Source organism: Panthera onca, chromosome D3 (genome assembly GCF_046562875.1).
Source record: "Panthera onca isolate mPanOnc1 chromosome D3, mPanOnc1 haplotype 2, whole genome shotgun sequence".
Classification (NCBI taxonomy): Eukaryota; Metazoa; Chordata; class Mammalia; order Carnivora; family Felidae; genus Panthera; species Panthera onca.
In genome coordinates this window covers 8,769,324-8,794,368 of record NC_138350.1, presented here as the reverse complement: position 1 = coordinate 8,794,368, position 25,045 = coordinate 8,769,324, and the positions used below count along the sequence as shown (strand labels likewise).

Genomic DNA, 25,045 nt, shown 5'->3' with positions numbered 1-25,045 from the left:
TAGGAAAGTAAATTAAGTAAATAAGAACAAAACCATCTCAGCTAGTGAAAAGTAAAGGAGGCGAGAAAATAAGATGATGTGACAGTGAATGGGGTGGAGGTGGGGAGCCACTTTGGTTTACCTGGCAGATCCGGCCTTTCTAAGGAAGGACATTGGAGCTGAGACCTGAAAGATAAGCCACCATCCATCCTGACGGGTAGGGTGACCAACCATCCCAGTTTGCCTGGGACTGAGATTTCTCCGGTCATGGGACTGTCAGTGCTGAAACTAGGACATTCCCAGGCAAACTGAACAGTTGCTCAATCCAGGAAGAGGGAACAGCAAGTCCCAAGGCCTAGAGTTAGGAGGAAGTTTGGCATTTTAGAGGCAGGACAGAAGGCCAGTGCGGTCAAGGGTGTGGTGAGAAAGGGTGAGCAGAGGCAGGCGAGGCTGGGAGGTCTGTGAGTGACAGGCTATGTGGGCCTTGATGGTAGTTTGGGTTTAATAAGCCACTGTGGGGTTCTGAGACTGGAAGGACGTGGTTTTGTTTACGTTGGTGAATGATCATTGGCTGGGTGTAGAGAGGAGAGCATAGGGTGCCGAGGTAGAAACGGGAGGCCAGTTGAGAGGCTGGTTCAGCCCTCAGGCTTGAGATGATGGTGGCCTGTGCCTGGGAGGCAGCCAGGAGGGAAGCTTCTTGGCACCACTAACTCTCGCTCTGCTTACTCCTCTCAGCCTCTTTCCCTCCTTTCTAGGTCAGTAGCTTTTCAATCCTGAAGAGCTTCTTTGCCAAGCAGAGGTTCCCAGATTTACCATTCGTACGCCAAACCGCTCTCCTTTTTGCTTCCCCGGGTGCTTTATCAGTTTCTCCGTGTTTTCAGACAGTGACCCGACTAAGCCACCCAGGCGCCCCGCTTCTCGGTATTTTCAAAGTACTTGAACACAATGGTATAGTTTTTTTTTAAGGTCTCCATTGATTTTCTCATGGGGCCAGATTGGGTAATGCTTTTGAATGCCAAGCTTAGAGTGACTGATTTTTATCTTGGATGCCTTTGAAGGGTTCTTTCCAGAGTTGTGTGACATAAATAGAGCTATGCTTGGTAAAAGTTGCTGTAGCATGGCGGGGGGGGGGGGGGGAGGGACGACATGGATGTGTTAAATTTTCAGCGACAGCAGGCTATTTGAGAGGAAATGCCTGGGAGCGGGAGGCAGTCGGAGATGGTGGGACTGAATCTCAGTAGCAGGGATGGGTCTGTTTATAGGAACGTGGGAGTCATACCACGAAGAGGTGAGATCGGATTCAAGCGAGGACGCTGGTTTGTTTATTCAGCAAGGCGTTGAGTACGTCTGAGTGCTGAGGAGGTTATGGTGAACAAGCCAGGCCGAGATCCCTGTTCTCGGGGACCTGGCATTCGGTCGGGGTGGGAGGTAAAAGAGTGAATTAATGAGTAAGATAGCTTTAGAGAGCGGTAAGTGCCATGTGGATAGCAAAACAGGGTGACGTGCTCTGGCCTGGGGAGGGGGGAAGGAGATTATTTTTAGATCAGTAGTCAGGGAAGGGGTCTTTGCGGAGGTGGCATTCTACCTGAGACCTGAGTGATTGGAAAGAGCCAGCCACGAGAAGATGTAGGGACAGAGTGTTCAAGGCAGAGGTCTTAGACACCAAAGGTTGGGTCTAATCCTAGGCAAGCTTCTGTTTGAGTAAGTGGAGATGGGGAACCAAAAAATAAGAGAGTAAGGAGGGTGGGGACCGTGTTGGTTCTGCTCACCAGCAGAGTACCTTCCACACAAGTAAGGATTCATATTAAAAAGACACAAAACAGGATCGTGTTCTGGAAAAAGAAATGGCAACAGCACAGCCCACATGGAAGACAAGGAAGAGGTCCATGGTTTTGGTTTTAGGTTACGCATGGACCGTTCAGCACATCCACTTGTTAGAGGGGGCCAAGTTAAGTCGCTATAAAGGGGGAGGAAGTAGGGGCGAGGAAATAGAAATAGCATTTTTTGGACTCTCCAAGAACTCCTCTCTCATATCACTTGTGACTGTATCCTAAGAGTCTCCCCCACTGTGTGCAGCCTTCCCTGGGAATCTTTCCTGGCTGTGCTTCTGAACTTGCTTTCTCTTCTCTGTTGCCAGCCTTTTACATTGGACTCCTTTGCCTTTTGTTTGCTTCTGTGAGCCTTGCCTCTCTGCACTCCTATTCCCTCTGGTCTCTGTACCTCACAGCTGCAGGCCAGTCCCACCCAGCTTTGCTGGTGGCATCAGTGTCTGAGGCTCCAGCCAGATCCAGGAGCCTGGGTCTGGAAGGGGGCAGAGAGATGCCGAAACTGGAGGAGATGTAATTTGAGGCATTTGCCGGTGAATGGAAGTGGAGAAAAGGCATGGTACTTCAGTGGGCCACCCAAGTCTTGTGTAAGGTCTGTGTGTGCTTGAAACCACGGAGAAGGAGGACCATAGGGAGACTGACAGCCAGATAACAGCGCAGAAGGGCCTTAATTAAGGGAGCAGTTAGGGGACAGAAGAGGAAGAATTAACCTTACACTGCATGAGGTGAGTACACTTCTTCCTCTGAATTAAGAGGAAAGGAAGGATAAGTGAAGCTGGATACAAAGATACTGGAGTTGGAAGAGACATGAGTGGGAGAAACTTCTAGTAAGTGGTCTGGATCTTTTTAGCAAGAAAGACAGGTAGGTGCTCTGCTTGAAGTCAAGCTCGAGATCGGTGCAGGAATTTTGGAATCCTCACTGCAGAGGTTCTGCTGGGCAATCAAGTGTTGAAGGAAGGACTGGCGGGCACCAGCAAGGATCCAGCTGATGTTGGCACGTATTTTTTAGCAGACAAAGTCTGCCTTCCTCCAGGATTGCTGTGCAGTGCCCAAGCAGCTGGGGCTAATGTTAACTGCTGCTCATACAGAATTTGGATTTTAGCCACTAATTATATTTCAAGAAGACATTATCTTCCTGGTTATACTTAATAGCGAATCAAAAACTGATTGATTTGTTTTCCTCTCCTCTTACTTGTACCTGTCAGAAGCTTGTAATTAGCGAGAGCTGCCTGTGGAATTCAATATAAGGAATTTTAATCAACCTTTTGCAGATCCTATTAAACTTGGCTCCCTGCTTTTAGAATCTGTGCTGTTATGAAAAAGGAAAGCTCTTGAACTTAGCACAGCCTTTCTTTTGTTCTCAGTAGTTTCCATAGAACTTAAGTTTTGAGGCGTACATCTACTCAGGTGCAGGCTTTGGAAATACGTGTTTTTTTCTTTTTTTTTACGTTTATTTGGAGAGACAGAGTGCGGGGGTGGGGTGGGAGGGGCGGGCACAGAGAGGGAGAGAGAGAGTCCCAAGCAGACGTGGCACTGTCGGTGCAGAGCCAGATGTGGGGCTTGAACTCACGAACCTCGAGAATCATGACCTGAGCTGAAATCCAGAATCGGACGCATAACCACTTGAGCCACCCTGGCGCCCCTTTGGAAATGTTTTCGAGCAAAAGGATCGCGGTGATAATTCTCAAGTAGAAATCTGCCGACTTGGGGGAAACCACTATCTCTTAAGGGCCTCTTTTTCTTTAACTACTAGGTTGAAAATGGTGTCTATGTAGCCAATCCGCTTCAGGAACGTACAATTCTAATGAGAAAAGAGGGCGAATCTGCAAAAAGCATTAACGAGATGCTTCTGAGCAGACTTTCACGCTACAGAGCTTCTCCATCCGCAACGCTGGCTGCCCTCACAGGCTCCACCATCTCCAACACTCTGAAAGAGGACCAAGCAGGTATGCTGCCCCTCACTTACACTGCTTGCCTTGTGTAGCTCCATTCAGCTGTTGACATATATTTTAAGACTTAATTAATTTTTTTTAAATTTTTTTTAACGTTTATTTATTTTTGAGACAGAGAGAGACAGAGCAGGAACGGGGGAGGGGCAGAGAGAGAGGGAGACGCAGAATCGGAAGCAGGCTCCGGGCTCCGAGCCATCAGCCCAGAGCCCGACGCGGGGCTCGAACTCACAGACCGCGAGATTGTGACCCGAGTTGAAGTCGGACGCTTAACCAACTGAGCCACCCAGGCGCCCCTAAGACTTAATTTTTAAAATTCTTATTTTTATTTGTTTTTAATGTTTTTTATTTTTGAGAGAGAATGTGTGTGAATGGGGGAAAAGCAGAGAGAGAGGGAAATGCCAAATCCAAAGCGGGCTCCCGGCTCTGAGCTGTCAGCAGAGTCTGACGCGGGGCTCGAACTCACGGACCACGAGATCATGACCTGAGTCAAAGTCGGATGCTTAACCGACTGAGCCAATCAGGCGCCCAAGACTTAATTTTTTTAGAGCAGTTTTACGTTCACAGTGAAATTGAAAGGAAGGTAGAGAAATATCCCATAAACCTCCCGCCCCCACACACGTACAGCCTTCCTCATTATCCGGAGGTGGTACCTTTGTTACAGTTGGTGAACCTACATCGAAACAACATTATCACCCAAAGTCCATAGTGTATTCTTGTTCACTCTTGGTGGTTTGGACAAGTACATAATGACATGTCTTCATCATTACAGGGTTATACACCGTAGTTTCACTGCCCTAGAAGTTCTTTGTGCTCTAGCTATTTATCCGTCCTCCCCCCAGTCCCTGGCCACCACTCCTTGTAGTCCTTGTAGTCCTTGTAGTGTTGCCTTTGCCAGAACGTCCTATAGTTGGAGTCACACAGTATGTAGCCTTTTCAGATTGGCTTCTTTTGTTAGTAATATGTGTTTAAGTTTCCTTTATGTCTTTCCATGGCTTAATATATTCAGCTTGTGATTAGTGAGAGGCTGCCTCTTGAATTTGGGTAGTACTTAAAAAAAAGTGTTTTTTTTTTTAATGTTTTATTTTTTATTTTTAAGAGACAGAGACATAGTGTGAGTGGGGGAGGGGCAGAGAGAGAGGGAGACATAGAATCCGAAGCAGGCTCCAGGCTCTTGGCTGTCAGCACAGAGCCCGACGCGGGGCTTGAACCCATGAACCGCGAGATCATGACCAGAGCTGAAGTCGGATGCTTAACTGACCGAGCCACCCAGGCTCCCCTTGGGTAGTACTTTTTCTTGAGTGCTTCCAGTGTGCCGTACAAAGCGCTTTGCTTCACATAGTTCACCCTTTTATCTCCTTCCAGTCATCCATTTTCTTATTCCAAAGCAATACATGTTGTTGGTGTGGATGTAAATTAACGTGAATCTGTAATAATTCAAAACCGCTCTGTCTTTATAGATACCTCGCTACTGTTAATGTAAATTGACTTCATGTTTAGCATATGATTCATAAACATAAAAAGCTCATGTTTAGCAACGTCCTCACTAAATACAATCTTGGTCAAGCAAGGAAGAGGCAAACCTTCCACAAGATTACTTTTTCTAGAATTTATCATTTAATGTTTGTACTTTAATATTTTCAAATAGATAATGCCTTTATAGAGTTTGAAAGTAAAAACAATATAAAAAGGCACGTGCAGAGAAATCTTACTGTATCATCTTGGCATATTATACATTTTTCTCCCACACTGCCTCCTGTAGCTAACTATATTTATTAGTTTTGACTTACAAAATTTCTTTATGCAAATACAATTAAAGACAAATTTATGTGTTCTTATTTTCCTCCTTTTCTTCATCAAAGGTAGCCTACTAAGCACACTGCTGTGTACTTTTAAGAAGAGTTCTTAACTGAACTAAGCCTTTGAGAGATTCACGAACGTACATGAACCTCTTCTATAACCTCTTAAGTGTATCCATCTCGATTTTCACCAGATTTTCAAGGTCATCTGTGACCAAAAAAGTTAAGAACCATTATTCTTGACGAGTTTACAGATTAAATATCAACCATGTGACTCCATAACAAATCCTAAACTGGAGTAAAAGATGAGGCTAGAAAATACGCCACATGTAGAAAAATACATCTAACTTAATATGTTTAATGAATTTAATGCAATTTTATGCTTTAATCCTTTTATATATTGAAATGTTAAGAAGAAGGAATCTTTGTGATTATAAAGCTATCTGATTACTTGTTAGTGTTAGAATTTAAGGCTAGAATTTTATTTTCACAGGTCTCTATTATATCAAATATAAGTAGGGAAGTTATTAATAGTTGTTATAACTTAGGTATGCAGATAATTTGAATGGTAGAAGTACTTTGTAGAGGACAGTCCTTTTTCTAAAATAAACAGCTTCCTGACCAGCTGAAGGCTTGATCTGGGTTTATCCCTTGGGAGAAAATTGAATCCTACCCTGTGAACAGTAGAAGTGCTAAAGCAATCTTTGTTGGAGGAGAAAATATGGGAGACATCAAAAAGAAAACTCAGAAGGCAAGGTTATATTTAGAATTCTGTGAAAACTGTTACTTGTATTTAAAACCTGTGAGTTCCTATGTTTATGTACAGTCTCTGCATATTCATTAACGTGATGTTGCTGCATAAAAATTCACCAGTTATTAAGCTAAGTGACTTCTGACAAGCCAGCATTCATAGGGTCTAGAATGTTTTATTCTGCGATAAACTGATCCCTATTACCATGTTGATAAGATGTCTATTAAAATATCTTGGTGAAAATATTCTGCTCACAGAGTTGCTTATTTTCCAATCATTGCCCCTTTTAGGTTTCTTGTGGAAATTCATGCCCCTGAATTTATTTCCTGAGTGAAGAATATACTTGTTGAGGATTTGGAGTTTTAAAAAACGGAGCTGTTTAGAAACAAGCATTCAAAACAAATATCAGACACATTAGGTTTGCTTTTCTCATGTAAACCATCTAAAGACAATTTGACATCTGCCTAGGCAGTTCTATTTTGTGCCCTGACGGCTCCCTAGGTAAAGCATTCTGACTGACTTAGGAAATCCTTAAATTTGCATTTTCCGATCGGCCAGTGAGGAAGAGAGATTAGCGTGTATTTTATACCTCTTGATTAGAAACAATAATTATTTGTTGAATGATAGTTTATGTCACCGACCCTAAAAAATAGAAAATACGTAATGGGTTATCCTAAATCATGCAGGTGTAAAATTTGATATTGTGAAAGCATTTGTTAACTAGATATAGGTCGAAATTTCTGGCCGGCCTCATGTTCAGAGTGGTTTGTAACCCAAACCCGTGAAGAATTTGTTCTGTATAAAATGGAAAGAGGTCTATTGGAGTGCAGTTTCCCAGAGGAAACACAAACAGGAGGATTCTTCTTTCATTTTGAGATTTAGTCCATGTGAGGATTCATTCTTTTGAAAGAAGTTTTGAGACATAAAGGCGTATTGAATATTGGGAACACCTTTGAAAATGTTCGGCTCATGGGTCTGGGGCCAGGCTATGGAGCCAGAAGATTATTTCTCCTTAGCTTACCACTTCTTGCTGTGTTTGCTGAATCCGGATATAGCCTTGTTTGAATTTGGGGCCCCCTCGTTATGCTCTAATCAAATCTGTGTGTTAAACACCACTATTTTCATCCCTTTCACCAGCAAATACTAGCTGTGGGCTGCCTCTGAAAATGCTGCGGAAGACACCCATCTATACGTGCGGCACGTACTTGGTGATGCTGGTCCCACCGCCAGGGGGCGCCGGCAGCTCTGCCACCCGTTCTCTTTTTGGTGGGACAAGTGGTTTGTCGTCTTTAAAAAGTAAGTGTCTTTGATCTGTGGCACTTTGCCCAATTTGTCTCTAACGTCGAAATTTAAGGCTTTTCTGGGTGCCTGGGTGGCTCAGTCGGCTAAGAGTCCCACTTTGGCCAAGGTCATGATCTGACGGTTCGTGAGTTGGAGCCCGCATCAGCTCTCTGCTGTCAGCGCAGAGCTCACTTCAGATCCTCTGTCCCGCTGTCTCTCTCTGCCCCTCTGCTCGTTCGTGTTCTCTCTCTCTCTCTCTCAAATAAATAAATGAAATTTAAGGCTTTTCTATTAATGATGTTAAACTTTGTTAAAGTTGTTTGCAGAAGCTATTTGATACCAACACAAAAACTTATCAATACAGTCATAGGATAGGGGGAATTAAAAATACAATTTTTGTAGACGATATAATAATATACTTTGCAAAACAATCCTGTAAAATTGCTAGAAATAATGAGTTCAGGACAATTTTAGAAAACACTCTGTTGCCACAGTATTTACTGATGACCCAGCAAGAGCTCTACCCAGTATGAATAGAGTTCCAAAGCTCTTAAAGAAGTGTGTGAAGTGCCTCCATTTTAGGGCACGTAAACAAAAGGTTAAGCAAAAAATTTGGAACTTAATTTGGAAATTAATGTTGTCAATTAAGTGTATGTGTATTTTTTATAAAAGAGGGAGGCATACTCTATAAAGTGTTGTGATTTTGGCTTCAGAGTAGACAAATAGTTAAATGGAATAAGACGTAGAATCAAAATCAAGAATCAAAAAATATTTCAGGGCGCCTGGCTGGTTCAGTTGGTAGAACATGCCAACTCGATCTTGGGGTCGTGAGTTCAAGCTCCAGGTTGGGTGTAGAGATTACTTAAAAATATTTTAAAAGAATCTTTCTTTTACATGGCCATTTTCTAACTTTCTAAGGGACATCATTTGACCCATTTGAGCCTCAGGTTTCCCACCTACAAAGAATAAAAGGATAGTATCTCACACTGTTGTTTGATGATCATATGCAAGAAAGTTATGTTAGAGTTTTTATAAAAAAACAAAAACCCGAATGTTTCTTTTATATACGGTAACAGTTTTTCTTTGAAATTTGTTTAGAAAAATAAAATGTTTTAAAATCTGTTTGTTTTCATTTCCCAATATTTTCATATTCTGTGCTCTTAAAAATGATTTGCTTACAGCTATCCCAGTAAAGGATTATATTTCACATGTAGACTTTTAAAAAGGCATTTTGTACTCTAAGCCTGAAGATGTAAATTGGACCTCAGCAGTTGATACAAAATCATTTTTCTAATATCAACCTTTGGGCCATTTCAATTAGTTGCATGTGTTTGGGATTTAGATATTCATAATAGCTCAAAACTCTTTCGCCTGTAGAATCCAATTGGTTGGACTTTTTCTCAACAGCTTGTTATCTCTGGCAGTTCATGTGACCACAATGTCCCCTTTAGCTCTTGAATAAATGATGTAAATTTACTGTTAGTCTTTTTTTTTTTTTTTTAATACTAGCTTTATTGAGATCTAACTTACCATAAAATCCATACCTTTTAGGTATACTGTTCACTGGTTTTTAGTATATTCAGAGTTGTGTAACCATTACCACTATCTAATTCTAGAACATTTTTATCACTCCATACCCATTAGCAGTCACACTCTTTTCTCTCCTCACCCCAGCCCCTGGCATCCATCAGTCTTTCTGTCTATATGAGTTTATCCCTGGCCTTTTCATATTTATGGAATTATATATATGTTTTTGTGACTGGCTTTTTGTTTTTAAGGTTCATCCATTTGGTAGCACAAAATGATTACTTCATTCCTTTTTATGGCTAAATTATATTCCATTGTATGGATAGACCCCATTTTGTTGAAATTTGGATTGTTTCTCCTTTCTTGCTATTTTGCATAATGCTGCTATGAACATTCTAGTACAAGTTTTTGTGTGGGCATGTCTTCATTTCTCTTGTGTGTATACATAGGAGTAGAATGTTCGTCATATGGTAGCTATATGTTTAGCCTTTGGAGGGACTGCCCAACTGTTTTCCAAATGCATCATTTTACATTCTCATCAGTAACGTAAAATGGTTCCAATTTCTCCACATCCTCACTGACATTTATTTTCTGTTTTTTTTAAAATCTAGCCATCCTAATGGGTACGAAGTGGTATTTCATTGTGGTTTTGATTTGCACTTCCCTAATGACTAATGATGTTGAACAGCTTTTCTTGTGCTTATTGGCCATTTGTACGTCCCCCTTGGAGAAATATCTATTCAGATCCCTTGTCCATTTTTAAATTGGGTTATTTATTTACCATTAGTCTTATTAAAGTCTTTTTTTAGTCTCTGGCATGGCTTTTTCACTCACTTAAAATTGGCCCCATTTGATTAAAGTAGGACTTCACAGCACCATTTTTTTCATGAGGCTATAGCTTACATAGTGATTCTATTCTAGTCCCAACAAATCCGTAAATACGTAAATTTCTTCTGTTTCCTGTTCCACATTGGTCACTGTGGAGGCTACACCATAAGTGGAAGAACTGGTGCTTGCTTTGAGGAGCTCCTCGTCTGGTCGGGAGAAGTGTTGTACATGTGTGGAACAAGGGGAAAATGGTACACAAGGCCGTATCACTGCCTGAGCTGTGGGGAGACGAAGTGCTGTAGGATGTGAGAGAGAGGGTCATTGTGGAGTGAACTAGAAAGAAGATCCGTCCTGAGGTCTTGGGTTTAAGTTGTGCAAAATAGGTATTATTCACGTAAGTGGCCAATGTGGGGAAACCCAATGAAAAAGAGATCTGGGGCAGATGATTTGTTACGGTGCAGGTTGGAACAACAGCATGTAGAAAATACGGTACAGTTTAGGGTATAGCTTGAGTCTGGCGTAGTGAGGACCTGGGTTACAGGGGGGATGGGAACAAGAAAGAGGAGCTTAAGAGACAGGGCTAGAATTTTACGTTTGAAAACGGAAAAGAAATGGTCATAGCGAGTACAGCTGTGCTGGTGTAGAGCCTGTGGAAAGGTTTTTACTCATTTAATTTTCACGATAACTACGTAAGGTGGGTGCTTCTCTAATCTCTACTTTGTACGTGAGGAAACGGAGAGGTTTGGTAAATTTCCCGGGGTCTCGCAGAACTGGTACAACTGGAATTCAAACCCAGAAAACCCAGAGCCGTGCTTGTCATCACCATGCTATCCTATGTTAAGAGAAAAGGCCAAAGTGTCTCCAAGTTCTAGAGCCAGTGTTTGGAGCGACAGCATCCCAGCTCTGAGTGTCTGCTAACCTTTGTTGAGTAGCAACTGTATATAAGATATTTCTCGTTAGTGGTATTTCCTGGTGATGTTAGTGAGCGTAACTCCTCTTGGAATTACCCTTTTGATAATCTGTATTGAAAAATATATGCAAAAGTTGCCATTTGAAAAACACTTTGAGAAATATGGCTATTTTTTAAAGTTTATTAAAAAATTTTTTAGACGTTTATTTATTATTGAGAGACAGAGCATGAGCAGGGGAGGGGCTGAGAGATGGGGAGACACAGAATGTGAAGCAGGCTCCATCCAGGCTCTGAGCTGTCAGCACAGAGCCTGACGTGGGGCTCGAACTCACAAACTGTGAGATCATGACCTGAGCCGAAGTTGGACACTCAACTGACTGAGCCACCCAGGTTCCCCAGAGTTTATTTATTTATTTAGAGACAGCGTGTGCATGAGTGGGGTGGGACAGAAGGAGAGGGAGGGGGAGAGAGAGAGAATCCCAGGCAGGCTCTGTGCTCTCAGCTTGGGTCCAGTGCAGGGCGTGAACCCACGAACCATGAGATCGTGATCTGAGCCGAAACCAAGAGTCGGCTACTTAACTAACTGAGGAAAAGTATGGCTCACTATTTAAGATGTGACTGTTTTCTTTTTTGTGGTCTTACGTGTGTATTCTGTCTCCTCATTGTTCCCACCAATAGGCAACAACAACAAAAGGTGTGAGTTTTGTGAAAGTCTTGTTAAGAGCCTAAAGTTTAAACTTTGAAAAGTAGGCCATCACCGTAAGGCTTATTAAACAAGCTTAATGTTTGTTTCCAAAGTCCTTGCCTCTAGCTTGGTGTATAACATTTCGGATGGTCAGTTCACAAGTCGCGCCGATCTCATAGATGCTGCTGGAAGCTCGCTTGGGCGTGGTGCTCTTGTACCAGGATTGGGTAAGACGTGTCCGTATTTCCCTGGAAAATTCAAAATTTTAGCAGTTTCTCGCAGAAAAATCTTGTCATTTCCCTGTGGTTTCTATTTTCCTTGCAAGAAAGAATTTTTTGATACTGTTTAATTTTGAGGATCAATGTAAGAAACTGCCATAGGTGAAATTCTTCCACATAAATTGCTATTGAAGATACTGTCCATTAGGTTGTATGATGGTGCCCTTAACAAATTTCCCTCAAATTCATGCTGTAAAAAAGTTTATTTTCCATGAGGAATCAGTATGCTCCTTATTGTTAGGAAATGAACATTATGTAATATATTGGATTTTCTCTTTGCTTTGGCTCCTAGGAAGCTCATACCTAAGTTTGGGCTTGGTTACTAAGGCTCTTATTGGGTGTTAATGTTCATAAGTCCTGGTTTTGATTTAAGCCACTCAAATCCTTTTTGGAATTAAAAGGGTCACATATAAGTCCGTTACCAAGAACTGTCTGTTTCACAAGACTTACTCCATTCTCACGTAGGAGTTAAGCAAAGTAGAAATGGAGTCCTGCCTTCATGCTGATTCCTTCTAATGCTTTGCCAAACAAAGATATGGGAATTAGGGGTATGGATTGTCAGCGGTGGGGAGAATCGCCTTTGCATTCTGTAGCGGTGCTTTTGGGAAGTCTGTATACAGGCCGATGGTGACTTGACCGGTGAATACAATGTGCTCTTTGCAGGTGCCTGTTACGATACAGTGAACAACATGCTGTGGACGTGCTCAAACGATTATATCGATCAGTGGTGTAATCCTGGGAACCAGGCCTTCCATTATGTCTGCCAGAGACTTGGAGTCAGCCACATCATCACAGAGCCCAAAGGTGAAGTGCACTCATGGTCTTATAGGAAAAGACTTTTCCTTCACGAAATAAATTAGGAGAGAGCACAGCAGTACTAGTAAGTGGGAACATAGGCCAAGCGACAAAATGTGTCAACAGCCTTCCCACTTTGAACTTAGAAACCTGACATCCTTGCTGCCTGGTTGGTTTGTGATTAAATAAACCTGTAAATAGAGGATTTGAGGTAGTCCCATAGACTTTAAATTTTTTTTTTAGTGTTTGTTTATTTTTGAGAGAGAGAGAGACCGAGCATGAGTGGGGTGGGGCAGAAAGAGAGGGAGACACAGAATCTGAAGTGGGCTTCAGGCTCTGAGCTGTCAGCACAAAGCCCAATATGGGGCTCGAACCCACAAACCGCGAGATCATGACCTGAGCCAAAAGATGGATGCTTAACCGATTGAACCACCCGGGCGCCCCAATCCATAGAGTTCTTTAGAGCAAACTGTTACATCACTCTGAAGTTGTCAGAACCGTGGTGCAAAAAATGATGATTTGTAGTTGCCATGGGTTATTTGGTGTTTTAATGTTTTACACTGATAACTTATTTATAAACAAACTTATAATTAGATAGAATTAAGTATGTATTAATAACTTAAAAGCAAGTGGCTTCAAGGTCAGGTACAGTGGTATAGAAGAGCACATCCTCCCCCCTTACAGTAATGGTGACAGGGACATAATTACCAAGAGCAACTATTTCTAGGCTCTGGAAACTGACCAAAGGCATACACCAAATTGAGAAGCGAATCCTCATAAAACCACTGAACTTTGGGTAAGAGAAGCGGAAGTCTGTGGTATTCTCAGCTGAGATGGAAGCTCCCGTCCTCCACTGTAATTTTGGTCAGTGCAGTGACCCCCCCAGGGTGTGGCGGGTCATGTCAGTGACCCCACCGGCATGGGGCAGATCATGTCAGCCGGCAGCTTTGCTGCCGGAGGAGGCTGACTCGATTTGGAGCAGAGCGTGGAAAAGACTCCTGCCCAACCCCGGTGCCAGTAACAACACTCGTTTGCGTGGCGCGCCAGCTGAGAAGACCAGTGGCTTAGCTGGCCTGAGGTTGTGGTTTTGATGAGGGCGAGCAGAGAGCCAGCGGACTAGCCAGAGATGAGCTCCTGAGATCCGGGTCGGGAGAAAGCTGCACGGGGCCTTGGTAAGCTACCTGCACATCTGCAGGTAGAAGAAGTTGGAGAGGACCCAGCGTGTTCACACAGGCCTGGCCGAGCACGAGCCTGTATATACCTGTGACGATGTGAGAGGGCCCGACAGAAATCCAGGGCAGAACTGAAAGCTGTATGAGCCTTGACGTGCTCTCCCCAAAAGAGAGACCCAGCCAGGGTGGCTGACCTACCGGCTCAAGGTGTTTGAGCACAACCTTTGACTCAGACTAGGTAACCCCTAGGAAAGCAGGCTTAAAAATAAAAATAATGAGAGTAAACAAGTGAAAGAAGGTAAAAACGTAGAAACAAGAATTAAAAAAAACCCAAACCAAATTAGTAGCTACACACTGCAGACAAAACTCAGAAGTGGGACTTAGCAGATAAAGACTAAAGTAGCCTTTCATACATATACTGAAAGATCTAAAGGAAACCCTGTTGAAAAAGATGACTTAAGAATAGAGAATGTCAACAAATAATTTTTGAAAAAAGAACCAGTTGGAAATTCTGGATTTGAAAAGTTCAGTGACTGAAGAGAAAAAAAATCATTAAGAGGGCTCAGCAGCAGGCTTGAGATGGTGGGAAAAATAAATCCGCAACTTGGACCTAGCTGGATAGAGTCTTCCTATTTGAAGAACAGAAAAGGACACTTCTGGGGACTACTGGTCAGGTATTTTATAGAATGTCCTTCGGTTTGGGTTCATCTGATGTTTTCTCATTTTTTTTTTTTAAGTTTGAGAGCACATGCATGTGAGCAGGGAAGGGGCAGAGAGAGAGAGAGAGGTGGGGGGGGGGAGGGAGGGAGGGAGGGAGGCAGGGAGAGAGAGAATCCCAAGCAGGCTCCATGCTGTCCGTACAGAGCCCCAGGTGGGGCTTGATCAGCGAACCTCGAGATCATGAACTGAGCAGAAACCCGAGTCAAAGGCTGAATGGACTGAGCCACCCAGGTGCCCTGACGTTTTCTCATTGGAACTGAGGTTTTAGAGAGGAATTCCAGAGGTGAAGTGCTTTTCTCATTACATCCTATCACAGGGTTCATAATGTCAACAGGATTTATTATTATTAACCATGTTAAAATTGATCAGTTGGTTTAAATGCCAGCTTTCTTCACTGCAAAGTTTCTATTTTTCCCTTTCCAGTTAGAAGCCAGTCATTAAGCCCACACTTATGGGAAGAGGAATTAGGTTCCACTTCCTGAAAGGAAAAGCATCAAAGATGGGCACCTGCGTGGCTCAGTTGGTTGGTTGTCTGACTCTTGGTTTCAGCTCAGGTCATGATCTCACAGTTGATGAGTTCAAGCCCCAAGTGGGGCTCTGCAAGGAGCCTGCTTGGGATTCTGTCTTTGCATCTCTGCCTGCCCCTCCCCGACTTGGGCCTGCTTTCTCCCCAAATAAATAAACATTAAAAAAATCAGAATTTGTGGACATATGTTAATTACCACAGTAATTAATACTTTGAGGAAGGTGATACTTTGAGGCTCTGCAGTTATCTAATCAGATTTTTTATTCTTGAGATAGTTTTGGTAATTTGTGTCTTTCTAGAATTTGTGCATTTCATCTAGGTTTAATTTTTTTTTAAATGTTTATTTTTGAGAGAGAGAGAGAGACAGATTGTGAGTGGGGGATGGTCAAAGAGAGAGGGAGACACAGAATCTGAGGCGGGCTCCAGGCTTGAGTTGTCAGCACAGAACCCGATGCGGGGATTGAACTCAGAAACAGTGAGATCAGACCTGAGCCGAAGTCGGATGCTCAACCAACTGAGCCACCCAGTGCCCCTAGGTTTGATTTTTTTTAAATGTTTTTATTTTTGAGAGACAGAGCATGAGTGGTGGAGGGGCATAGAGAGAGGGAGAGAGACAGAATCTGAAGCAGGCTCCAGGTTCCGAGCTGGCAGCATAGAGCCCGATGCGGAGCTCGAACCCACAAACTGTGAGATCATGACCTGAGCCAAAGATGCTTAACTGACTGAGCCCCCCAGGTGCCCCTAAGTTTTCTTATTGTTGGCATAAAGTTGATCATGCTATTTCCTTAGAATTAATTTTCATAGTCAGTGATAATGTTTCTACTTATGTTCCTGCTTCCGGTATGTGTGTAAATTTACTAAAAATCATTGAATTGTGCACTTAAAATGGGAGAATTTTATGGTACGTAAATTGTATCTGGATAAAGCTATTGGGGGATAAAGAAACAGCAAAAAGAAGAAAAAAGTCAACTATATATCAGTGCCTCCCTAATGATTCTCTCCAAGCCTCTTGCTTGGAGACTTTCTCTCTAGACTATATATTCACCTCCACTTGCATATCTGATCGATATCTCCAGCTTGTCAAAAACAGACTTCCTGGCTTTCCCCTTCTCCAAATCTATACCTGCTGAATCCCCTGTGTGCTAGTAGAGGGATCACTGTGCCTTCATACGCTGAGCCCACAAATTTAGGGTCATCTAAGACTTTTTTTTGACACCTCATATCCAAATGGACATCAGCAAATCCTGTCCGGTCCTACCCTCAAGAGGTATCCCAAATCCAACCATTTTGCACCACCCGGGCTGCACTACCTCTTGCCTAGGCATTGGTTTTACTTTGCCAGATTCTCCTAGTGGCCCACTCACTGGTCTTCCTGCTTCCTCCACGGTTGCCCTCCGCCCCTGTAGGTTCGTTTCCGCCCCGGCAACCAGTCTCAGTGTCAGGAGTCAGGTCTGTCCCTCCTCTGCTCAGACTCGTCCACCGGCTTCCCATCTAACTCAGCATAAAAATCAAAGACCTTATTTATTTGGGTAGGTCCCAGAGGCTAGCTTTCTGAAAGTCTTTGGTGAGGATGAGTAGTATTAACCCGAATTCTATTGTCCTAAAAGCAAGGGACTCAAAGACATAAAAGAGAACTGGCCCTCCAGTTAATATACAATTGAAAAGTTTAGTTTTGGCCAAGTTTACCTTCTCTTTGGTTTTCCTTGAGTCCTTCCTCATAGTCCCCAGTGCCCACCAGCCTTTAGCAACTCCAAGGTCCCCCTACCCAGGCCTGCCTCTCCCAGATTGCTGCTTTCCTGTTCCTGGTAGGCAATTAATTTCAGCTGCTTTAAGGGGGAAAAGCAGGGTTGGGTTTTTTTGTTTTGTTCTGTTTTTCACTCTGCCTGTTTAGATTACTTTCACATCCATTTCCTGAATGGCTGTGACCGTCCATGGGCTGTTTATTATTGTGTAAGAGGATGCTTGTGAATGCTCACAGTTGAACTGATGGCTCTCTAGGTTGTGGGGACTGAGATAAAAATGTTGAGGTACCGTGGGAGGAGATATTTGTGGACCTGGGAGTGGGGATGCGGTGGGGGTGGTGTTCCATCACAGAGAAGTCATAGAAGGTAGATTTTACTAGATTGGTTGCAGCATGGCCTCTGAGCGGAAATTACCTGAATGCAAATCCCAGCTCTATACTTAGTATCTGTGTGACCCAGGGCGAGTTACTTAACCTCTCTGACCTTGATTGACTCCTCTACAAAACAGGGCTAAAATAGTCTAAGTTTATAACGGTATTGTAAGGTAACGCATGTAAAACATTTAGCCTGTTGTCCGGCATATAGAAAGGGCTCTCTAACTGGTTAGTCACTTTTGCCCTTTAAAAATGGGGATTTCCTAGGGGCGCCTGGGTGGCTCAGTTAAGCGTCTGACCACCTCAGACCATGATCAGGCCATGATCTCGCAGTTTGTGAGCTCGAGTTCCGCGTCGGGCTCTGTGCTGACCGCTCGGAGCCTGGAGCCTGCTTCAGATTCTGTGTCTACCCCTCTCTCTGCCCTTCCCATGCTCTGTCTCTGTCTTTTAATAATAAATAAACGTTAATTTTTTTTAAAAAAAATGGGGATTTCCTAGCGTTTGCATTTTTGCCCCAGCACTCTGTGGCAGGGAAAAGGATTCTCCAGAGGTAGTAGAAGAGACGGGAGCCAAGATCCTCTGTCCTAGTATGTGTGTTCCTTTCGTAAGTCAGAGTTCTGCTCCTTGGAGGCCACCCACGGAGATGCCTTTCCTCACTGAGTTTCTTTTTCATTTTCTAGAAGAGGCTATAACCACGAATGAGGTTATAAACCAGTTACTGCACCATGTGGGTGCGATGTGCATACACCAACTCAATCTTCTTGCCACCAACCCCAATCTTCCAATCACAAGTGTCTTGGGCAAGCAGCATCCAATCGAAGCCCACCATCTTAGCAGTATTTGTGACATTATGGAGAAGGCCATGGTTAACGGAGATACTTGTATTATACGCTGTATTCTCGTTGTCTTTCAGGTAAATGCACCGTTTCGACGTAAGATAATAGAGAAAAAGAAACACAAAACTTGGTTTCAGCCAGCTAATTGCCACCAAAAGAGAAATTTAATAACATTCCCGTCTTGCATCATAACCACACTCTAATCCTGTAATTAGAATGATAATCATATTCGTTGCACTGCAGTTAATGGAGTACTGCTATATACAGTGAGCTATAGCTCACTGCAATTAATAGATGTAAAATATTTACTATAATTACACTATTACACAATAGAAGAGAGTGTGGTGAAAAATCCACCTGGATGTCTGTTCATAAGAGTATCTACTCTGTGCTTTTTTCTGTAGGGATAATTTTATCCCTAGTAGAATAAGCATTTTTAGATCTACCCCTTATGTTTCCGTAGGTGGTATTTAAATTTTTCTTCAGCCCACAAACCGAAAGAAACCGAGACATCATTCGACGGTCTGGATTGCTGCTTTGGCAGTTGTTGATGGCACCAAAGGATCAAATTTGCCCTGAAATTCAGAAGGAAGTCTGTCTTGCCATCAGGTAATCATGATTTTCTTCATGCTTTCTGCAAAATGTGTCTCCTGTGCCACCCTCTACCCTCTGTACTCTACTGGCTGGTAGCCTGGAAGTCTCTGACCTCATCCCATAGTCAGGGCCTCGTGCACAGGGGATAATTTGGCCAGAGAGGGCTTGTGGCCCCACTCCCAGAGGCCCCAAGCCACATAACTATGTGTCCTCATCTTACCTTTTGGATTTTAAAAGAAAGAAACCAATTTTTTTTTAACTCTTTGATTGGATATTTTGATGGTTTGCAAGTGAAGGTTCCTGTCATTTGTGGAGAGAGTGTCCCAAAGCGACTAAGAAGCCAGTCTTTTGGCAGCCGGCAGACCTGGGTTCTAGTCCTTGCTCTGCCACTTACTAGCTCGGTTTCAGGTTTCCTTTTCCTTAGCTATAAAATGGGCATAAAAATAACACCTACTATGAGAGTTTGTGAGAGCTTCATAAAATGCAAAGTACCTTTTAAATTCTGCTTAAAACCTAAAACCTTGTTAGAGAAGAGGGCAGAACATATGGGCCATTTTCTGTTTGTTATTATTTAATATTGTTTAATATTGTTTTCCGAGTGCAATGAACTGTTATCCAGGAATATAGTTTTAATGTGACCAAGTATAATTTAGTGACCAAGGGACAACTGAATGCTTGGTCTGCAAGAACTGTGTGATAGGGGTGAACAGAGAGGGAGGGGATTTTTTTCCTTCCATAGTTGATTATGCTTTGGGTATCTTTTGTAAGTTATTTAAGTTTTTTTTTTTTTTTAAACGTATGTTTATTTTTGAGAGAGAGCGTACGCGCGCGTGCTTGAGAGGGGAAGGGGCAGAGAGAGAGAGGGAGACACAGAATCCAAAGTGGGCTCCAGGCTCTGAGCTGTCAGCACAGAGCCTGACGCGGGGCCTGAACTCACAAACCACAAGATCATGACCTGAGCTGAAGTCAGACGCCCCTGTTTTCTAATTTAAATCTAGTGTCATGAGGAAACTTCTGGAGGTGATGGCTGTGTTCTGACTATGGTGATGGCTTCATGGGTATACCCATATGTCAAAACTTGTCATATTGAACGCTTGAAAAATGTTCACTTTATTGTGTGGAAACCTCACAGAAAAAAATAAAATTCTGGCACCACTTGTGATGCCCCTCTTGCCCTTTTGGAAAAGCTGAGATTTAGAAATCCCACTTCCCAAATGTGCTTTTGGGCACAGTCTGCTAATATCTACCTGGCCCAGCTACACTGACTTTTTTACAGCTCCGTTCTCTCTTACCAGTTCCATATCCAGCCTCAGACAAATTCTCATTCTGGAAACTCGCAGGAGAGGGAGCCTGTTGGTTGCTGATCAGGGAGGTGAATGGACTGTATCATGACGTTGAATTTAGGTTCAGCCACTTTGTTAGTCGTGAAACTTCCGTCAGAGTTTCATGTAATCACTGGCATCTTTAATATAAGTGCAAATTAAAATATTTAGAGTTTGGATTTTCTAGAATATTTGTTGAAAAGCTTTTTGACTTTTCTGTCATTTCAGCTCTGGCTTAAATATCTTGTACCCAGGTGAAACCGAAATCAATAACTTACTTAAGCTGGTCTTAACAGAAGGTGAGAATTATCCCTGACTTCTTGAACAGCCATCCCTTTTTTTGTCCTCGAGGAACCAACTGGATTATTATGATAATAGACCTTTCTTGTTTGTTAGTATTTGTTAGTATTTTTTTTTCAAAGTTCACTTTTGAAAGAGAGACCGAGTGCGAACGGGGGCGGGGGGCAGAGGGAGGGAGACCTAGAATCTGAAGCAGGCTCCAGGCTCTGAGCTGTCAGCACAGAGCCTGATGCGGGACTCGAACCCACAAATTGTGAGATCATGACCTGAGCCAAAGTTGGATGCTTAATCGACTGAGCCACCCAGGTGCCCCTTGTTAATTTTTTTTTTTTTTTAATGTATCTGCACGTACACCAGTGCTTCAACTAGATTGAGAGGAGAAACTCTGTTCTGTGTATCTTCAAGCCTTTATCAACCTTTTTCTTTTTAAATTTTTTTTTTTTAATGTTTATTTATTTTTGAGACAGAGAGAGAGCATGAACGGGGGAGGGTCAGAGAGAGAGGGAGACACAGAATCCGAAACAGGCTCCAGGCTCTGAGCTGTCAGCACAGAGCCCGATGCGGGGCTCGAACCCACGAACTGTGAGATCGTGACCTGAGCTGAAGTCGGACGCTTAGCCGACTGAGCCACCCAGGCGCCCCAACCTTTTTCTATCCATGCCGCTTAGCAGAAGGTGCCTGATAGTAGAGGTTTAACGTGCATTACAGATAATGACTTCTTAGGGGTTGCCAAGTCCGTTTGTTTCCTCCATACATTAAAACCCAACTTTTAAAGTTAGATCAAACACTACAGCAAAGCTCACCCTGTCAGAGACACTCTGTGTTTATAAGCAGCGTGAGTTTAAGGAATTAGAAATCCCGCTGTGTGACATATGAAGAGGCAAACTACAGCTAGATCAGGATGTGCTGGTTGAAAGAAGTCTGCTTGGTTTGTGAGGTTGTTTTTGCTGCTGCTCTTTGTGAGAGTACGTGTGCCTGGCGCCCCTACATCGTCGACAGTGTGCTCATTTGAAAACTTGTTTTAATAGCCTCAGTTTCCTAAGTGTAATCACCAGGGTCGTTCACGGAGCTCTGTTCTGTGTCAGGAGAGAGAAACAGCGGCCTCTCCCAGCTGCGGGATGTGATCTTAACCAATTTAGCTGAACAGCTTCAAAACAACCGATTTGGCAGCGAGGAGGATGAGCATTACAGGTGACCCCAGTCACGCTGTTGACTGATAGCCTTCTCTTTGTGTTTTTCTCAGTAACTAATTTACATTAAATGCGTTTGAGCAACTTAAGTCTCCTATAATATCTAATATGATAATTAGCATGTTAAGTTGAAATCACGGATCCATCAAAAGATCATATATCCCACACTTGCCCTAAAAGGCGATGATAGCATTTTTCAGTTTTCTCGGCAAAGTACTCAGTGGAAAGAATGGATGGAACTTATTTAAACATCTTGGTGAAGGGTGCCACCCAACTCAGTGGGCTACGGGAGAGGGCCAGGGTGAGGGTGTGGGTGAGCTGGGAAGGGGAGGAAGGTGTTGGTTTTCTTTGCCGTTTATAAAAGTAGTCAGACTATGTCCTTGGTTACCGTTTTGTTTCTTAAGTTGGACTTAGATAGTACACCTAGTTGTTAGCATTGTTGCTGAGGAAGATGATATACTTACAGAGCCAGTGAATTTTGTATCTCCTGTTTGTCATCTCATTCCAATTGTGTAAAATTTATCCTTTTATTATTAAACCATACGTATCTTATTGTTACATTTTTCCTGCATTTTAAAGACTAAATGATGAACTTTTACACTACATTCTGAAGATTGTTGTACGGGAATCCTGTATCTTAATCACCAAGTGCCAAACTGTCTCTAAAGAGGATTTTCAAAAACTCCTTTCGACTGTGCCTGTAAGTAAAAATGTGTTTAATGAAGCCAAATGGTATCAAGTGTCCCTGTTTTCATGTTACTGTATCGAGGTGTGTGTGTGTGTGTGTGTGTGTGTGTACACGCTGATGTAACGCACTCTCCAAGGCAGTCTTAATTGACAGAGTCAGTGGGTGACTGTGTTTGTCCTGGAAATACAGAACCAAACAAACCCACTTGGATCGCTTTCTCTAAGATTTTATTCCCCCTGCTTTTAAATGTCTTGATGCAGTGAATCGTTTGACTGAATTTGGATGTTTTCGTTTTGTTTACATAGTGAGGATTGTCCTCCCTGTTAACTGTTAATGTATCGTTTTCTAAAACGTCACGGTTCCCCAGAGACTAGAAAGAACCTAGAGATTCTTTCAAGGTTCTGGTGGACTCTTTTCTAGTGGAAATTCATGAGAGGGGGAGAGGGTGGGAGAAATTCAAGTAAGTATCTGAGTGACTAGTGCGAATTAGGCAGCAGAAGGCAGAAAGGTGAATGTGTCAAATGACATATCAAAAGTCATGTGGAAATAAGTCACCTGAGAAACTAACCTGGTCTGTTTTCTGTACTTTCTCTTCTGCTTCCCTTGTCCAACCCTTATAAACATGAGGATGACATGAACCCTTTTTGCTGTAAGGTGTAGATCATTTAAATGCCCTTATTTGTATTAAAGGCTGCATCCTCCTGCCTGCGCTATCTGATGGCAGTTCAGAACCACCTTCTCAGTAACACTATTTTGATTAAACCCGATGAGAACGAGGACAGTGACAGCTCCTTGCAGGGAGAGACATTGAAGGTACAGGTAAACACCAAGCTTTCTTCTAACGATGCTTTCTACCCAGTGTGTAAAGGGCAGCTCGACTGGCTAACTCTGTGTATTACGATGTCACATTTCACCCTGTGGCTCTATTGTTGTGAGAGGTAATATTAGGTCACTCATCTCATAGGTTTTTATGTCCTTGCACAGTGGTTACCATATTTGTGACACTCTCATAACGTGTCTCCATGTGCTCGTGTCACTCTTCTTGTGCCTTGGTTATTTCATCCTTTTTTAAAGGACTATAAAGTATTGCGCTTACAAGTGATCTCGTACACATCTGAAATCTATGCATATAGAGATAAAATAATCCAACATTTGAAATAATTTTGACTTTGTGGCTGGTTTATTACATTCTCTCCATTCAAATAACTTAAAAAGGTGGTAATTTTCTCACAACCTTTATATTGAATAATTTCTAAACCTACGGTTCATTTCATTCTCTGTAATTATTTTTAAGTTAGCTTCTATGTAAACTCAATAATTTGTTCCCACATGGCAATTTATAGCAATCCAAAGATTTTTTTTATAGCAGTGGTGGTTATAATTTTGACAGATGCTGGAGGCTGTTGCTTGCATTGTTGTGTAGAATTTCTTCTCTGTGAGAGAATCAGAGAAATCGATAAGAACTTGGTTCTTCTCTAACGTGTTGCCTGAAACACAGTGAGAAATTTACCGAGGAAGCGATAGAGATAAAAGCCATTATGCTTCGCCCTTTTCTTACTGCTTTATGCGCTCATACTCTAAAACCCATACACTTGTGAATTCTTGAGTTGATCTCACTGTATAATCAGTTTTTAAATAGGCAAAAATGCAGGAATTAATCATTTAAATTGCTGATACTGTTGATTAACTTTTCTTGCCTTAGTTTCTCAGTGAAAAAGGACACTAAGTCTCCCTTGCGAGGTTCTGTGAGGCTCAGAGGAGGAGGCATGCTAACCGCACGCACTGTGCGGCCACAGGGGGCGCCGTCAGCACATGGCAGCTGATGGGATCCGTGTGACTTAAACCCTGGTTTAGCCTGTCAGTTCAGAATTCCTTTTCTCTTCATGATAAAAACATCTTAATAATTGCAAAGAAGGCCCCAGAAAAGTCCCAACAATGGAAGCAAGTGTTTTCTATTTGAAAGGCTAAATTCTGTAAATTCTTTAATTAATCCACGGAGAGAAATACTCTTGGTAAAGGCAGAAGAGGCAGAGTTATCCAGTATCTCTGGGAAAAATGAAAAACCCAGATTTCACCTAGAAGGTTAGGTTGGTTGTATTTTTTCTTAACAGAAAATAGTTGTAAGCTAAACACTTGTGTGATTTTAACGAGTGCTTTTTAACACACGATTTAGTATTTGTATGCCCACGAACTCTCTAATAGTTAATTTTAATGTTCGATAGCCTGTAACTGCCTGCTACTTCAATTGAATTTTTAACTTGCCTGTTTTCAAGTGTGATGGTTTACAACATTAAGTAAAAAGGTCACTTGTACTGTTTCAGAATGTTGTGTTTTTGTCTCATTTTATTCACCGCCTCTACACGCGCCTTTTACTGTTCTGTTTTTCTCTTTAGCTACCCTCATACCACCCAAGGCAATCTTCCACCTGGACAGTTTCTGGGCTGGCCACCGGGAGCTCTCTTGTGCTGGAGGGGATGGGAGAAATGCCTTTTCTCCCAGGGACTCGGTGTGCTCCCCGTGAAATACTGCGTATTTCTGTCAGCACTCCAGACCTTAGCCTCCCAAATCAAATTGCTACTTGCCATCCTAGCGGAACTTCCTGCTTTGGGCTGATTCTGGCCACCTCATTATTTCGTTTGGAAATGCATCATTAAATACATCATTTCGTGTTGTCATTGTGAGTGTATGTTCGTCCCAAAGCCTAAAAATAATATTGTGATATTTTCTACCTAGGAGCTAAAGGTCAGTATTTTGGCTCTTGCCACCCAAATCCTGACTGGATGTGATGAAGTGTTGGAAATGCTACAGCAGGTCACAACTGCCCTCATAAATAGTGACCTAGCTGACCGTGAGCAGAGGTGAGGAAATGGGTCGTGAGCTGTGGCCTGCTGCCCTTCAGGAAGCAGAATTGCTTATGAAAGCAAAATCTCTTAGAACAGAACATCAAATGTTCATTTAACATAGAGGGATTTT

At 42.6% G+C, this 25,045-nt stretch overlaps 1 protein-coding gene across 7 annotated transcripts in view; it reads left to right on the top strand.

Annotated features, from left to right (window-relative positions):
- The window catches only part of HECTD4 (HECT domain E3 ubiquitin protein ligase 4), a 190,999-nt gene that overhangs the window by 81,420 nt on the left and 84,534 nt on the right, over positions 1 to 25,045 (top strand). For 3 of the 7 annotated variants that reach the window (XM_078435785.2, XM_078435783.2, XM_078435782.2), the window contains exons 8-18: positions 3,559 to 3,751; positions 7,442 to 7,600; positions 11,649 to 11,762; positions 12,477 to 12,617; positions 17,823 to 18,055; positions 18,442 to 18,587; positions 20,123 to 20,193; positions 21,280 to 21,385; positions 21,964 to 22,084; positions 22,763 to 22,891; positions 24,806 to 24,930. In XM_078435785.2, coding sequence (XP_078291911.1) covers positions 3,559 to 3,751; positions 7,442 to 7,600; positions 11,649 to 11,762; positions 12,477 to 12,617; positions 17,823 to 18,055; positions 18,442 to 18,587; positions 20,123 to 20,193; positions 21,280 to 21,385; positions 21,964 to 22,084; positions 22,763 to 22,891; positions 24,806 to 24,930 — 1,538 coding nt within the window. Of the gene's footprint in view, positions 1 to 3,558; positions 3,752 to 5,607; positions 5,776 to 7,441; positions 7,601 to 11,648; positions 11,763 to 12,476; positions 12,618 to 17,822; positions 18,056 to 18,441; positions 18,588 to 20,122; positions 20,194 to 21,279; positions 21,386 to 21,963; positions 22,085 to 22,762; positions 22,892 to 24,805; positions 24,931 to 25,045 lie in introns of those variants that run through there. The other 4 variants (XM_078435786.2, XM_078435784.2, XM_078435787.2 and 1 more) reach the window with 3 other exon arrangements.